This window comes from Diabrotica undecimpunctata, chromosome 4 (assembly GCF_040954645.1).
Source record: "Diabrotica undecimpunctata isolate CICGRU chromosome 4, icDiaUnde3, whole genome shotgun sequence".
NCBI lineage: Eukaryota > Metazoa > Arthropoda > Insecta > Coleoptera > Chrysomelidae > Diabrotica > Diabrotica undecimpunctata.
Genome location: NC_092806.1, coordinates 25210836 through 25228792, shown reverse-complemented (window position 1 = coordinate 25228792; position 17957 = coordinate 25210836). Strand labels below are relative to the sequence as shown.

Below are 17957 nucleotides of genomic sequence, written 5' to 3'. Positions count from 1 at the left end.
TAATTGTTAATAAAACAATTAAAATCATAATTCAATCAATAAATACTACCTCATTTATCATATGGCGTAAACACGGTACTTTCGTAAAATGTACGAACCAAGTGACGAAAAATGACCTTAGAATTGGAAATTATAATAACCATATGCTACACTGGCAGTCAAGCTCAATACTAGTCTGGAAGGTACTCAATTAAGGAAATCGAATGACTATTGACTCGTGTTAGGGTTAAAAGGTTTCAGAAGTTTTTTAGAAGGATTTTTTCTAAGTTAAGTGCATGGATAAAACCATACTCGGAACTTTCTCTAGAAAGAGATGGGGCATTTTGTAAACGTGCCAAATCGGTAAGTTTGTAATCTCTCTATCTCTCTCTATTTCCCATCCCATAAATAAATCCCAAAGAGGTATTAAAATTCTAATTATTATTATTTTTTAACTGTCTTAGATTTCAATATCAAGATATTATCTTAGTATCTTCTATTTTATATTAATGCTCCTCACACATAACATAAAATTAATTTTAAAAATAACCCAACTTGTTCCGTTTATCATATTTAATTATATTGACTTAGTCTTAACTACATTTGTTCTTAAACTGATTCGTTCGTTTTTTATTATGTTTAATTAGTATATAATTACTATAATAATCCTCTACAGTTACGCAGTTGGCTAAAAGATCCCAGAAAAATATATTTTTATTGCCCTGCTACGACGTATTTACCTATTTGAAAGGTTTTAAACATAAATACACTTTAAATCTCAAAATATATAATAATTTCAAGATATTATAGTTTTTGTTTTATGTTTGCAAAAACTAGGAATAGAAAACAAATCCGTGTTTTATACTATTAAGCAGAGGAACTATATGTAATGGCACAAATAAAACAGGATACACTGAGAATGAGTGAAGTAAGTTGGATAGATAAGGGGGCCATTGCTACCGAAATACTAGATTTATTCTACTTCCCAGGCACTAACATAAATGCTCATAATGACGTGGGAATAATTTTGGTAACCAACTTGGCTAAATATGTCAACGTGTTCCCACCAATTAGTGATAGAACTATTTTTATCAAACTTAACCGACAACTTTTTCACATCTTTCTGAGTCAACTACAGGCATTAACATCCAAAAGCACAGAAAATGATTTTGAACAATTTCCTTTGAAATTAATATTTTCATGGAAAATTCGAACTTATGGGAACGCAAACTTAAAAAACTCGAAGATTGTTGACTAGAGAGTAGATTGTATTGTGGGTTCGTCCGAGTTAAGAAGTAGAAATGATAGACCCACAAGGGTTTTTTTTATTACATTTTATATAGTCTTTAAGTACGCTGTAACTTTTATCTCTTCTTGAGTTTTTTCTCCTAACTACGTCTTAATATCGTGGTAAATGTAGACTTTATAAGAAGTATTCATTTAAGAATCTTGGACGACAGAAAAACGCTAAAGAAAACAAAGTGGAAAACTAACTTGATTCTATGATTAACTGAGATAACTGAGAAATCCGTAAAAAAATTTAATTTAACTTTGAGTTTAACTGTAACATTATTCAATGATTTACTCGATCTTACTTATGATCTTAATTGTATTGCAAAATAAATAACTATTACATTTCTAAACTCATTACAGAAGCTTTAACAATTTTCTATAAATCTGAAGTAAATCTGAGTAAATTTAATATGAGAAGATTTTAAGAAGTTTAGTGTAATTCTCCAGACTTTAAACCATTCATTAATTTTGTTTAGATGTAGTTGCATTATTTCTGATGCTATTCATGGAGGAGTATGGGCTGTTAGGAAAGCAGTATCATCTGAAAATGTTGCAAGTGTTAGGTTATTGCTTGTTAGTAAATCAGTCGTATATATCAGGTACAGGATCGGTCCGAGCACAGTTCCCCGAGGTACACTCGATAGGAATAGATAGAGTTTTGTATAGGCTTCATTATACCGTACTAGATTTCTGTAAGGTATGATTTAATATAATATATATATATATATATATATATATATATATATATATATACATATATATATATATATATATATATATATATATATATATATATATATATATATATATATATTGGTTTAAAACGTTCTCCTACGTCTTCCGATACCCAGTTGCCACTCCTCTCGATTCGTCCATAAGTCTTCTTCTATGTTTCTGTCTTTCATTTCTCTATTGATACCTTCTCTCTAACTAAGGCGGGGTCTTCCTCTTTTTTTTTTCTACCGTGCGTCCACATTAAGACTTGTTTTAGGAGACGTTCTTCAGACATTCTCTGTACATGACCGTACCATCTGAGTTGTTGGGTACCAATATCGTCTACTATTGTATGTTTTACTTTCATAATTTCTCTTATTCTGTTGTTCGTTACTTTTTCTAGTATAGATTTTCCAGCTGAATGTCTCCAGAAATCCATTTCCGTTGACTCAAGTTTTCTCTTGTATCTTTCCTTTATTTGCCATACTTCACTAGTATAGGTAATTACACTTTTAATAATTGTAATAATATTTAATTTAATAATATATCTTGTATATCTAATTATACTTTTAATAATTGTGCTTGTTATTACTAGAGATTGATTGATCCCAAAGGTTACTATTGAGAAGGGAAATTGCTTTTCTTGCTTGGTTGTTTTTCTCCTCAATTGTGTCGTCTACGTTGCCTTATTTTGTGATAATCATACCTAAATATTTACAGTCGGAAAAATGAAAGAATACCCATAAACGATTATATCAATCACTTATTTTGTATTTGCTGTCTTTTTCTATAGCAAACATTTGTTATTTATTATTTGTTGCATTTGTTATTTGTTATATGATCCTTCATGGGTAATCTTTTATTTTTTCGGCTGTATATTTGTTGCAATGTTTGATAACTTCTCTATCTTCCAATATGACGTCCTGTTGTTTCCCGCCGATATACATATACTCGGTTTTTTGGATATTGATTTCAAGTCCCCATTTTGTATACTCCTCGATTAATTTTAGAGTCATATACTCAATATCTTCATTATCTTGTGCTATGACTAGTTGATCATCTGCAAATGACAAAGTGTATATGCTATTAATAATTGTTGTTAATCGGCATTCCCATCTTTCTACATTTGCGCTTCCACAGTTTTAGAGCTTGTTTTAGATAAATTTTAAATAATATCAGGGAGAGACAGCAGCCTTGCTTAAGGCTTTTATTCATTTGGAATCCACTTGACAGATTATTTTCAACCTTTACGTTTGAGTTTGCATTAGCGTACAGTTCCTTCGTCGCGTTTATTAAATTCATGCTTATTTTCGTTTTCTCTAACGCTTCCCATAATTGATAATGTGGTAATAATAATAATAAATGTACTTTTTATTAACGGCTATTTTCTTTTCAATAATCTGTGTAATGCAAAACAAATGGTCAACAGTAGATCGAAGTGCCCTAAATCCTGCCTGCTCCTCAGCCTCTAAGTCTTTATATTCGCTTTCTTTTCTGCTTTTAATTACTTTTTCGTATATTCTACTAATCGAGTTTATCAACTTACGGAGCTCAAACCTGGACATTCACAAAAAAGAACATGGACAAGATTCGAAAAACCCAGCGAGCCATGGAACGACAGATGCTTGGTATCTCACTAATAGATCGGCAAACGAACGAAGCAATCCGGAACAAAACAAAAATAAAGGACGTCGCGAAACAAGCAGCTAAATTAAAATGGAAATGGGCTGGACACAAAGAACGTCTTGAAGATGGTAGATGGAACAAAGAAGTCGGAAACTGGCGACCGTACGATGCAAAGAGACCAAGAGGAAGACCTCAAATGCGCTGGAGCGACGATATCAAAAGAGTCGCAGGACCAATGTGGAAACGCCTAGCACACAACAGGGATGAATGGCGAGAAATGGGAGAGGCCTTTATTCGACAATTCGGATAGAAAAAGGGCTATAAAAAAAAACAAGGTTTTTCTTTAACTTCTACAGAAGTCCAGTGTGCCACACTTTATGAAAAGCTTGAGAGACATCTAAAAAGGCTGCAGTACATAATTGTATGTTTTCGAGACTAGTTGTTATTGTTGTGCATAATCTGTGAACTTATTCTTAAATAGTCAGGTATGAGACCCTTGCTGTCCAGTATTGGTTTAATTTTTCCAAACAAAAGGTTTTCAAAAACATTAGAAATGACTAGGAGCAGACTAGTCGATAGGTATGAGTTGACATCTTTTGGTTCTTTACCAGGTTTTTGAATAAGTATAATCTGTGCCACTTTCCATTGCAAAGGGAAGTAGTGAAGCATAGCATTGAAGGACCTTACCCGTAATGAGCACCAATCCTGACGCCTTATTGAGTTGTATCTCGTTTTTTATTATCTGTTTTACTTCTTTAATGTCAAATTGGGAGATTGGTAGCTCCGTTTGATATGGACCGTCAACAAAAGAATGAAGTGCACTACATATTTTCGAAAGATATTTTGCGAATGCCTTGAATTTCTCTGTATCTATTCTTATCTTTGGCATTTTTTAAAGAAGGTGTGGCGTCTTGTGGCCCTTTTATTTTTCTCGTCGCTTTCCATAAAAAATAGTTTGTATCTTTGAACGGCGTTAGATTTTCTAGATAAATTTTGATCCCCTGTTTTTTTCTTCTTTTCACAGATTTTTAAGTCTTCTGGTAATTCTGTTTAGGTTTGCTTTGTCAATCGGTGCGTGAGTGTTTTCTACTTTCTTCTTAGTCTTTTGTTCTAATAAATCAACTTTTTTGCGTTCTACTTTTGAATCTGTAGGCCAATGTAGGTTGTTTTCCATTATTGATTTTAGGAGTTGTCTACCACTTGTTGTAATTACCCTAGAGCCTCAACATTATGCGAATACAGCAAGAAAATTAGCGATCCAAAAAAGATATAAGTTAATTTGGAGAATTTTTTGCAGATCTTAACAAATTAAACTTAAAAATGTTAAAAACATCATAAAATGACGTACTTCAATATTGACTCTCGTATTTACATAAGAAAATCTACTTATCTATATCCAGCATTATGGTATTAGAGATTATGGCTTCCAAAAAGTATTTATAAAGAAAATTTAAACACCAGTATATCAGTTAACTCATTATGGGGTAACTGTTAGTAATTTGAAATAAAAAGTCTACTCTATTTTGTACAAATATATTGAAATTAATTGGTAAACATTTGTTTACAGAGTTTTTTTTAGTATTTTGTATATCAAAGACTACCAAAATAATAAAGATGGGTCTCCAAAAATGCAGTGGCAGCGCCTTTTACCAATATGTTGCCGGCTTCAGTGGTAAGTATAAAAAAAGCCATTTGCTTTTAACTACATTGTTAATTTTTTATCGGAATACTATCAGGAGCTATACCATTAAAATTTTTGTAGTTATTGTCAATTGAGAGAGGTGTACACATTGCTTTGAAAAGGTTTAAAAGGCTATGTGTTAAGGGTTTATATATTGTCAGTACCAAACTTTAATTGCGAAAAGATCTTCTTTCATCGCCACATATAAAGTAACGTATTAACTTGGCGAAGTAAAAAGCTTTACTTCAAGCACCAGCAGGAAGCGTTTCTACCTGACTGGTTTTTCTCAAAACCAAAATTATTCAACGCGGAGTTAAACCCGGAAAATCACTGTACCTCGGAGTACGAGCGTCAATTGAAATACAAAATATAGTTCACAAGCATACTTGTGAGAGGGTTATCGGTCACAAAATTGGAGAAGAAAACAAAAAGATTTAGCTACTTTATTTTTTATTTTTAAGACGTTTTGTATATGAATCTATACATATCATTAGTTTATCTAGAAGTAAATCATTGAACTTACCACTATACAGAAAAATTACCAAATATAACTTAATATAACACAACAGTTTGTATAATAATAAGAATTTTCAGCTATCAATATGATGAAAGTTGGGTATTTCCTGATATTGAAAATTTTCCTTGTATACCTGATTTCTCAGTAATTTGCTTTATAACGAATATTGCATCTGTACACGATTTTTCACTACGAAAACCCTGTTGTTCAATTGCTAAACTCATCCTTTGATTTATTAACTCTTGGCCTCTGGCTGTTGTTTATCTCCTTTTTTGAATAGTAGAATTTGTTGACTCGTTCTCCTTTCAGTAACAATACTTATGTTCGCAATTCTAGCATTTAAAGATGCTAAAAAAAATAACGAAAAAAATTACAAATATAATTAATTACCACGTTTAATATGTTCTTTACCTTTTTGTTGACATACTAATCTTTAGATAGATTGGCAATTGTATCAATATATGGTACGGTAATTACAAAATAGAGAGATTGCCGATAATTATTATCTACATCTGAAAGATTTAAGTAGAGGATAGTCATTCTGAGGGCAGCATTGTGCTCTATAAGGAACAATTAAAGATTAAGTGTTGAAACTAAACGCCGATTTTGCAAAAGGTACATACACAATTTGAAAATGTTCTGAATGCATTTAGCAATTCCATATATGTTTCGATAATAAAGTCAATGGGCCGTTTACGATATACGAGGGATGATAAATAAAATCAAATAAGTGAGTGGATGTAAGCTAAAATAAAAATATGCATTGCTAAGTCATGTAATGCAAAGTTGGTGCCCTCCAAAGAACATAAAACATTTATATTATTGTTTTTTAAGATTATATGATGTTTAGGTAGATACCAGTCACTTCTCATATCAGTTGGCCCAACGTTAGATTGATAAGAAAATTAAATTTTAGAGAACAAAAATAAAAGCGCAGCAAAAATTTTAAAAGTTTTAATGCAACAAACAACATTTTTGAATTTCCTAATTATAGAAAATATTATGAAAGTTTACCACTGAGTTACATCCGCTTTATTTTTAATGTCATCCACAATGCTTCGAGACATAGTTTTTACCAAGTTCTGACAAAAATCTAATGTAAACGAATCCCATATTTCTTGCAATGTTTCCTCTTCAATTTGTTGACGGACCTGGCAGGATGTTTTCTCAAAGATTTTTTCATTTCGCGCCACAAATTCTCTATCGGGGACAAGTTGGGAAAGTTCTCATTTCAGAAGTGCTATGCCATAGTCTTCAATCCATTTTAAACCCTTTGTTGAAGAATGACAACCTGCGCCGTCCTGTTAGAAGACAAAACCTTCCGCTGATATTAAACGGTGTTCCATATGCGGTAAAATAGATTCTACTAAAATATTCAAATATTTGTGCGTGTTTACAATCCCATTGAAATTCCCAGAAAATTTTAATTGTTTCTTCAGATAGTCGGGTTGGAAAGCTTCATTTTTCCTGCGAATGACGCGACTCCTACGTTCTCCAACACACACTTCAAATCTGGACTCATCACTCTATTGTATTGAATTCCATTGCGATTGAGTCCAATCTTTATGCTCTTTTGACCATCTTAATTAATTTTTCTTTTGTTGTAATGTTAAAAGTGGCTTTTCCTTAGCCTAAAATAAAATGAAATTTATTAAAACCCATTCTTATTAATTTTTTCAACTATAAAACTTACTTTGTAAGTACCAAATCCTAATTTGTGGATCCCTCGGTGACAAGTTGATCTAGAAACGTGTCTTTCAATAACGTTACTCCATAAAAACCTTAACTCCATATAATTTGCTCGTCGATTTTTCACTATAATGCATCTTAATACAAATTTATTTTACTTTTTCGTACATTTCTAGATTTTGTGACAACCAAACCTGTAGTTTTGTTTCTTCTGACTATAGTTCTTATACTATAGCGTGACAATTGCAACATATTCGCGATTTTCGAATTGGATTTTCCAAAATTAAAAAATCTAATAATGATTGAACAAATTTTCTCATCGATAACTTTACCTCGACCCATTGTACAATCCACAAACGGTAAAAAGTTACACAATACGATAAAATACATTTGACATTAACTGACAATATTATTGTTTTGATGTCATTTTTCCATAGCTACCTCTGGATTTAACGTAATTATGAAAAAATCAACGCATGTTGAGATAGGTGAATGCATAGCCAGGGGTTAGTGATTTTTTTTATTGTTGAAAATAAATAAAAAACCATAAGGGTAATGTTTTTAATAAATATTAATAAAAATGCCATATTAATTAATATGGGAGATTATAATTATGAAAAAATGAAGAGTATAATTTGTTTATGGTAATCGACTTCAACTGGTAAACTGCAAATTCCATAGGTGGGACTGATATGGGAAGGGCATAGTAATATTTCGATTTAATGATAAATTAATATCTTTAACAACATTTAAATAATTGTTTTGTTATTATTTTATGTTAGTGTCATTACCCCGGAAAAACATAAAAGACAAAACTACAGATGGCGCACGACAGCTTGGCTATTTAGGCCGAACTAAATTTCTGAGCTGAAGTGAAATCCTGGATGGTATTCCGAATATCCATTATTACGAACAATCGTTTCAAAAATTTTTTGTTTTATTTCTAGGTTCGAGAAAAACATTTTTGAACGTCCTGTACCTTCTAAGATCGTGAGTAGTCAAACAAAGGTTACAGTAGACATAGGTTTCTGAACTTTAAAGTTCAAGTTACCTATACAGCTATTCTTATAATAAGATAAAAGTATATCAAAGGAATAATTTTTTGTAAAAAATGTTTTTGTAATGTAATTAAAAATAAAAATAGGTATCAACATATTCCAGGAAGTTGAAGTTGAAGATATAAGTAGTATATAAGAAGTATAGATATATTTTCCATCTACTTGGCAATTGATTGAATATTTTTTTTTTCAAAAATTTAGAGCCATGATCAGTTATTCTTTTTGTTCTTCTTTCTCTCTAAAAGCAATTTTGTTTGATTATTGGCAGATTTAAACCTTTATGGAAGGTTATTTCACCATCTTTTACGCTCAGCTGACAATTCTTCTACTGTTTGGTGATTTATCTCTTACTATTTTCTACTACTATGATCCCCTTCATTCTACTTTGTCATTATTTAATTTTTTTTCTATTTTGTGCCCACTCGTTTATACTCTGTATGTTAAAATGTCTTCGCTCCTCTTTTTTTTATGGGTTATCATTTCTGCCATTTCCGATAACCTTTGTGTTGTGACTGTGTCGAGTCTTATTTCTAATGTATACGTTATAAAGCTAGTGTAAAAACATATTTTATAGTCTGATACTGGCTTTTATTATTCTTTATTACATCTCACAATACATATTTCCATTTTTTTTACTTTAGTACTTGATCGCTCACTTCCTCCTCTCTCTTGTCAAATCTGTGTTTGTCGTCTACGTAATAGAGTATTTTAACTTCTTTGTTCCTCACTTATCTCCATGCTTTTGTTGATTTAATCCATAATTATATCCAACAGCATAGGTTTTTCTGAGTTCTCCAATATTTTTACGTTACCTATGTCTATGGACTTCGTAAACATGATTAATAATGGATTAAATATTTTTGAGCATTCCTTAGTTTGTTTTAATTATTTTATTTATAGCCAACTGGCTAGTTTAACATGCATTCTTCAACTTTTTTTAAACTGTTATTAATTTTTTTTCCTCTTTATTTATTAGACTTTAAATGTTTAAATGTTTAATTCCTTGAGCATATTTTTGCCACGTACATTGCAATATAGTTCACCAACAAGCATGCTTTTGCCACATATATTGCTATCTAGCTCTCCATCAATCATCATTGATTATCTTCGAACAGTATTTTTAAATTTTTTTTTATTTTTACCGTACAGGGTTTGATATAGCTTCAATATTATATTTTTCGAATAATATTCGAGTCAAACCAGGACTGGAATCTTCATCAAATCTATCCTACAATATTGTCGACTTTACATGTAGTTTTCTAATTTTGCAGATTTATCTAAGATTTATTTATTAATCTAAGAAATATTCTAATTGTATAGTATCCAGTATGATTTCTTTAAATTATCACATTGGATCTGTAGGAGAGTATGTATTGTATACCTATGAGCGGTGTACCTATTTCTAACGTAGATGGAAAAATTGTATTCTAAACAAACTAAAAGTTTAATGTTTGTACACAATTAACTTAATTTATTTAGATTGAATAGTAATTTAAGTCTTGTTCAATTAAGATCCATCTTTAATCATTTTAGTATTGAGAACTACTATAGGAAGTCCTTCTCCCATAGGAAGGAGGAAAAGAGGACGACCCCGAAAATCCTGGAAGAACGAAGTAGACGACGCCATGAGTAAGAGAGGCCTAAACGATGGAGAATGGAACAACAGAGAGAGATGGAAACGGTTGAGCGAGGGAAGGCAGTGAATACTGTAGAATCCCTGAATATATACAACTACTTTAATCACCCATTAATAATAGTCGTTAAAAATTTTGCAATATTTATTTTTCATCATAATTAATTTGACAGCGACTTTTAGCTCACTTGGCTTGTATGAATTTTATATTGGAAACTCAAAACCTTCTAGCTTCTAATCCGTCAGACCAAATTGTAATTCAAAGATAAGTCAAACAGGGTGGTGTATTTCTTTTTTGGTTTAACGTATACTCTGGAATGATATTTAAAGAAATCTTATAAGTACAATGTGGAGCTCAAATTAGGGTAAAACTGTTACCTACATATAACGCGTAGATGACACAAAGTTCTTCTTCTTAGGGTACCTGTCTGTTTTGAACTTTGGCGATCAATCTGGTTATGATGACTTTGTTGGTTGCTATACGGAATTGCTGTGTCGAGGTCTTTCTATACCATGCTCTCAGGCTAGCAAACCAGGATATTCTCCTTCGTCCTTTTTCCTTTAGTTTTACCTTGCGAAATGCATTAAAGTAGCTCATATCTGCCCTGATTTCTCATAATATGTCCCAAGTACTGTAGCTTACGTCCCTTCACGATGTTGACCAAATCCGCGGTTGTGTTCATCCTCCCTAGTACTTCTTCATTGGTGACTTTGTCTATGGTATCTTCAGAATCCTTCTGTATAACCCTAGCTCAAAAGCCTGAAGTTTTGACAGAGTTTTCGCCTTCAATGTTCACGTTTCTTTTCCGTACAGAAGCACTGAGTACACACACGTAACATTTAAGTAGCCTTATTTTTGTTTCTAGGGTCAGGTCATGGCTCTTAAACACAGAGCTCATAGTCAAAAATGCCTTTCCGATGCAACATTTAATCTCTTGAGTATTATCCGATGACTCATTGATTATAGTTCCCAAGTAGTTGTACTGTGAGATACGTTCAATTTTCATTTGGATAACATACAAATTTGCTCCAGTTATGTTTTCCTTGCTGATAATCATTAGCTTGGTTTTGCTGGTGTTTATATCCACTCCATATATTCTACTTGTTTCTGTTATTTTGTTTATTAAGTTTTGCAGCCCTTCTATGGCATTGGAAAATACTATTGTATCATATGCATACCGCAGGTTATTGAACTTGACTCCATTTATTCTGATACCTTTATCAATATCTTTTAGAGCCTTTTAAAAAATGTGCTCCGAGTACATATTGAATATCAGTGGTGAAATTATGCACCCCTGTCTCACTCCAATTAAGATTTTGACCTGATCTGTATATTCTCCATCTATTCGGAGAATCGCTGATTGATTTTAATCTAGGTTAGCTATTATTTTTGGGGTCTCTTCTGTCAATCCCTGTCTTCTTCAGCACGTTCATCATTTGTTTATGCCTGACTCTATTGAAAGCCTTCTTGTACTCAATCAGGCATGCAAAAACATCACAGCTGACATCTCTACATCTCTGAAACAATACCTACGCGCTAAATATAGCTTTCCTCGTACCAATGGCGTTCACAAATACAAACTGATTGGACGCAATTTGTTCCTCGCATTTCCGGTAGAGTCTTTTAAGGATGACTTTTAAAAACAACTTCAGCAGATGGCACATTAGGCTTATGGTCCTATAGTCTTCACAAAGTTTTGCTCCAGGTTTTTTGGGCAATGGTGCGAACTCCGATTTGAGCCACTGCAGGTGTTTTTCCTGCCTTGTATATTTCAATAAATATTTCAGTTATTATTTTTATTTGTTCGGCATCTAATAGCTTCAGCAGTTCTGCAGTAATTTCATCAAGTCCCGGTGTCTTTCCATCTTTCGTTTGTCTGACGGCTGCCTTTCTTTCTTCTGGTAGAATTTCAGGACCTGAATTTGCTTCAATGGTGGGTTCTTGTATTTTTCTAAAGTTGTAGAAAAGTTTCTCCAAGTAATCTTCCCATACTGTCTTTTTATCTTCTTTGGTTATGGCAAGATTGCCTTGATCATCTGTTCACACAGAGATGATGGTTGATAAATACAATATGCTGACTAAGGCTATTCAAGCACCAACCTTAGAGGATCTGTAGCATATGTTAGATAGGATTGACGCCATTGGTAAACATTTTGGGCTTAAGATCAACGCTACTAAGACCAAATTTATGGCAACAGGTCAACAGACGATAATCAATACTACCTTGACAGTTGATGATCACAATTTAAATACCCACTTACCACTGTCAACGAAAAATGCGATTGTGATAAGAAAGGTAAACTAAGAATCAACTACGCAAGAATAACGTTTTTAAAACTTAAAAATATCCTATTAACTTGCAGTTCCCCACTTGCCGCCCTTAAACTAAGTATCGTAAAGTGCTAAATATGACCCATTCTACTTTATGGCGCAAAGTTTTTTAAAGTAAGATCATTGAATTGCATTGGAGCATTTGAAATGTAGACTTTACGTAGACTCTTACGAGTGCCGTGAATCACATATGCCATGAATAAAGCAATTTTAAGAACACCAGGTTACTAACGGGAAATTCTCTATATAGGGCATGCAAAATCGATATTCCCCAAACTATTCTTCCAAGAAAAGATACAGAAGCACCAACATACAGCAAAATAAACAGCAGTTGTGGCTGAAAAATATAAGGGACTGGTGTATTATCAGAGACGTAACCACAAATAGTTTGAAGAGTACAAACAATGGCCAACATGCGGCCAAGCTCATGGCATACGAAGAAGAAGAAGAAGGAGATTTAAGGTCATAATTTAAAAGTTTTTTAATTTTTATTAGCATATAATAATATTTAAAATCATGTTTGCGGAAAGCTGAACATTTCTTAGCGTGACAGCTTATTTCCAATTAATTTCTTCCGATCTATTTTAAACCATAATATCACATCTGTATGACTTAATTTCACAAATCTGATGATTTTGTGATAGTCTGAATTAAAAAACAGAATCGAATTGTTATCCAAGATTACTTCTTACCAAGCTTTATATATTTTAATTTAATATTTTCGATGTTATTCTCAGGTACCTGAGGGCATATTTTCTATACAACTTCTTTCAACCCATCATCATCATTGGTCCTACCACCCGAGTTAAGCGTTAGCCTTCCTAAGCTGATTATTTTAATAAGTCCAATTCTGTGCACTTTGTTGCCAATTGACAACACCGATCCTTCTGACATCCTCAGCTATACGTATGGACTTCTTCAATAAAATACGACGCGTAGGTAATCTTTCATTTTCTCTGGCTAGATGTCATATCTATCGCAGGCGGCTACTGCCCACGCTGGCTTTGGCTAACTCTTTATACCACGCTTGTATAGATCAAAGTGATGTCAGCGGTGACAAGTTCCACTAACAACCGTACATCAGAAATGGAAATATTAAGGTTCTATATATCATGATCTTTGTCTTCCTTGTTAGGCAATGGCTTTTAAAGTTTTTGATTGGTCCGTAGTAACTTCTATTTTCAAGCTTTATTCTATGGTTTATTACTTTCAATATTATGTTGTTGATGTTCACCATGATTTTCAGGTAAGAAAATAATTAAACAACTTTAAAAATAGTTGAAGTTATGTAGTATGTTTTTAACCCTGTGGCCTGTCCTTGGTGCCATGGGCAAAGTTTAATTTTCGTGGATGATTAGACCGATCTCTTGTGCTGCGTTGGAAAGTGCAGCGCACATCTCTCTGGATTTATGAATCATACGTGTAGCAAGGTTCCCGTGATCTGCGTATGCTAGTATTTCGAAAGATTTATTAAAAATTGTAACTCGGTTCTTTATTTCGACATCACTTATAACGTTTTCAAGGGTAATATTCGAAATAAGGCACGACAGCGCATCCTTTATACTATTTATAATTATATAAATAGGTTACAGATCTGTACGTACAGATTTGGTGGATAAATGTGTTTTATATTTTGTAAAAAAAGATGGATTTTAATTGAACAACAGATTATTTAAAGAAAATAAAAAGTCGTAGTGTCGTACGAAAACAAAAAAAAAATAGGATGTTTTAATTAAAGCACTATTTTACTGTACTACCAAAAATATATAAAAGCTATTAAAGAGCTATTAGAATTTTATACTAATAAATGCTTCATTATCTGTTTATTTTTTAGCTACGATAGCCACGTTAGTTAGTGGAATGCAATATGGCTGGCCGGCACCTTCTTTGCCACGCCTGCTGGACGACACATCATATATCCATATCGATGAAGATATTGGCTACTGGTTAGCAACTGCTCCTTTGTTGGGCGCTCTTGTAGGCTCTCTATCTACTCCTCTATTTGTTGACCGCATTGGACGACACAAGACAATTCTCTTGACTGGTTTGCCTTACGTATTATCCTGGTTCTTGATCTATATTGCCTCCAGCTACCAAGTAATTTTGGCTGGCAGAGTAATTGCTGGTGTTGCCGATGGTTGGATGTTTTGTTCAGTTCCAGTCTATATAGGAGAGATCGCAGAGCCTAGAATTAGAGGATTTCTTGGATCGATGATATCAGTATCTTATATTGGTGGTATTCTCCTTGTGGATATCATTGGTTCGTTCTGTACTGTTCCAGTAACTGCACTAATATCAGCTGTGTTTCCAATCGTCATGGTTGCAATATTCTTTTTTATGCCAGAGTCTCCATATTTTCTAGTAATGAAAGGAGATAACGAAGGTAAGTTAACGAATATTTAGATTTTATAAAACCTAATTTTTAGCTTTATATTAAGGATATTTTGGTTCATGACAGATCAGCTTTAATCTTCTTCGAGTTGGTGTAAAATTTATCGTTTTTATAAAACGTCAAATTTTTACGAAAGTTGTGATTTGTTGTTCTTTAAACTATACATATATATATATATATATATATATATATATAGAAAGTAAATGTTAAATAGTGGGTTTGCAGCAATATTGCTGCAAACCCACTATTTAACATTTACTTCCTTACGTTGTCAGCAAATACTTCTGGTTCATTATATATATATATATATATATATATATATATATATATATATATATATATATATATATATATATAGGTTTTTAAATGTTATAACTCACCCACCAAAACGTAATCAACATTCTTATCTACTCATCTATCGACCATTTTCCTAATATATTTCTGGCAATTCAGACTTGACTTCTTACTGACCCTATTTTAGTTGCTGGGTTTTTTAAGATCGTATATTTTTGTCTTTTTAACTAATATGAATTTATGTTCTCGTACTTCTCGTCTTTTTTGCCTTGCTATTTCTACGGGGTTTCCCAAAAATTTATTCCCACAATCTTAAGCAAACTTTTTTATTTATTTCTCTATTGGTGACCATATTTCACTACTATATTATATAGACTGTAAGTCTCGAAGAGATCATTATGTCTCGAAAACCTTTCCACTCTTCGACCTTAAAAATGTTTTTTGTATATGAAACACATAGGTATGTTTTTGTTTAGGCCAGCAGATTTATGCTCCCAAGGAATTGTCTTATAGATTTTTATCTGTGTTTTAGATTCATTTATTACCTGGTCCTTTTCTAAAAGGACCTAAACCAGGTATTTCTGGCGTTGACGAGTAGTTTCTCTGCCATTAAGCATGATAAATTAATGTCATTTCCTTGGTATTTTCGCAGGATCAGCATAGTTCCATGTGTACTTTGCACCCATTTTACGTTGTTCTTTAAAACTTTTAGACTAATGTTGCATGCCAAGCAAAATGTTGTAATAACTATTTTGCGTGCTTTTCGCCTGGAATAATTTTTCAAGGAACCGGACTGAGTTGTCTTTCTCATTTTCGAACTTCTTCCGTCATACGGCTTTTTGGTATACCGCAAAATGATTTTGGTCCTATAAAAGACGCATTACCTTCTTCTATACTAGAACTATTAACAGTCAAGCAAGCAAGTCAGCAATAGAATTTAGTAAAGCGTATGAGACGCACACTCCTAAGAATGACCTTCGGGTGCTACAATTTATTAGGACGGGGAAAATTAATTCTTATAATTCAGGAACCACTTCACTCCGCATCAATACTCCACAGGCCAGAGTCTTTGTCCCCCTCCCTTGTCCCCCTACCGCCATCTGGGAAAATGAGGGACAAAATGTTTTCGCGCTTTATCTCGTAAGTTAGCAAGCCAACACAAAATTTTATCCGAATTACAAATTACGGCTAGAATACTAGCCGTATTTCAACTTTTAACAACCAATAATTGATTTTTCGTGATCCTTTTCAATATTTTGGTTTCTTTGAGCTTTTCTCTTTGATGTCCATCACAAGCAACTTTTTGACTCAACATAGTATCACGTTACCTTGCAGTCCTCACATTCACGTATATATTTTTTTTGTCATAAATAATCTATTTAAAAGTGTGTTTGTCCAATTTTTTATGTGTATAAATAAAATATCCTAAAGCATAATATTGTTTTTTTAGCTGCCATAAAGAAACTACAAATTTTAAGAGGGACGGATAATGTAGAAAAAGAAATTGTTAGAATTCAAGAAGGTATCCAAGAAGAACGATCAGTTAAATCAAACCCATTTGATTTGTTCCGCATAGCAAGTAACAGAAAAGCTCTCTTTATTATACTCGCTCTGAGAGTATGCCAAGAGTTTAGTGGTGATTCCGCTATTACCTTTTACACTCAGAATATTTTCAAAGAAGCCGGAACAAATATTCCTGAAGATATAGCATCCATAATCCTGTTTGTAATCGAGTTAGTAGTCACAATAGTAGCTGCTTCGCTTGTAGATAGATTTGGTCGTAGACCTCTGCTGATCTTCTCTGCTATTGGAGCTGCGATTGCATTACTCGTAGAAGGAATTTACTTTTATCTGAAGATATGTACCGATCTGGACTTAAGTGACTTTAATCTGGTTCCGCTGGTAGCTCTTATATGCTTCGTAGTATGTTTCGGATCAGGACTCAAGGTAATACCTATGCTTATGTTGGGTGAACTATTTCCTGCTAGCGTCAAGGCTACTTCTGTGGCTGTAGCTGATCTTTCAGTTGCTGCGTTTGTTATGACGGTGTCAAAATACTTCCAATTCACCAGAGATCATTTTGGAATGCACGTTCCTTTTATTTCGTTTGCAATGTTTTGTACAATTGGATTATTGTACATTATTTTCTGTGTACCTGAGACGAAAGGAAAGACATTGGAAGAAATTCAGGACAACCTCAAGGGACGAAAGAAGATTGATGAGAAAAATATTGAAAGTAGATTAAGTTCTGTTCATAAAAGTGTACATATGTAAACTCTAATAGTAAAATGAAAATCTCGAATCAACAGAACTGATATTTATGTATTGTTATTTATATATTTATTATTTATTATTAAATAAATATTTTTATTATAAATGCTTGTTTATATTTGTATCTATATTTTAATTTTATTAAGTGGTAGATATAAAATTCACATTTTGTATTGAAATGTGTCAATTTTTAGGTATTTGTTGATAAGAACATATTTAAATAAACAAATATTCAAAACTATTTACCAGAAACGAAAAACAACAAGCTTACTGAATCTTATAGTATATATTGACGAAACCCTAAAACGCCAAGACAAATATAATAATAGACAAAAATATAAAAGCGATAGGTATCAATGGACAATTGAATGATGGTGGAAGAAATTTTAAAGCGAAGCAAAAGGATTGTGATCTAAAGGAAAAAATGGTATACATAAACATACAAAAAGAAAACAGATTTTTAAAGAAACTAAGATTT

General features: G+C 32.6%; 1 protein-coding gene across 2 annotated transcripts; it reads left to right on the top strand.

Annotated features, from left to right (window-relative positions):
- Nucleotides 1-5080: 5080 nt before the first annotated feature.
- On the top strand, nt 5081-17585 carry LOC140439326 (facilitated trehalose transporter Tret1-like). Of its 2 annotated transcripts, XM_072529168.1 has the most exons (4): nt 5088-5284; nt 8447-8489; nt 14357-14905; nt 16659-17585. In XM_072529168.1, exons 3-4 carry the CDS (start codon nt 14383-14385, stop codon nt 17480-17482), a joined length of 1347 nt encoding a protein of 448 aa, XP_072385269.1. In that variant the 5' UTR covers nt 5088-5284; nt 8447-8489; nt 14357-14382; the 3' UTR covers nt 17483-17585. The 2 variants fall into 2 exon arrangements, with proteins under 2 accessions (XP_072385268.1, XP_072385269.1); XM_072529167.1 differs by lacking the exon at nt 8447-8489 and having other exon boundaries at nt 5081-5284.
- The last annotated feature ends 372 nt before the right edge of the window (nt 17586-17957 follow it).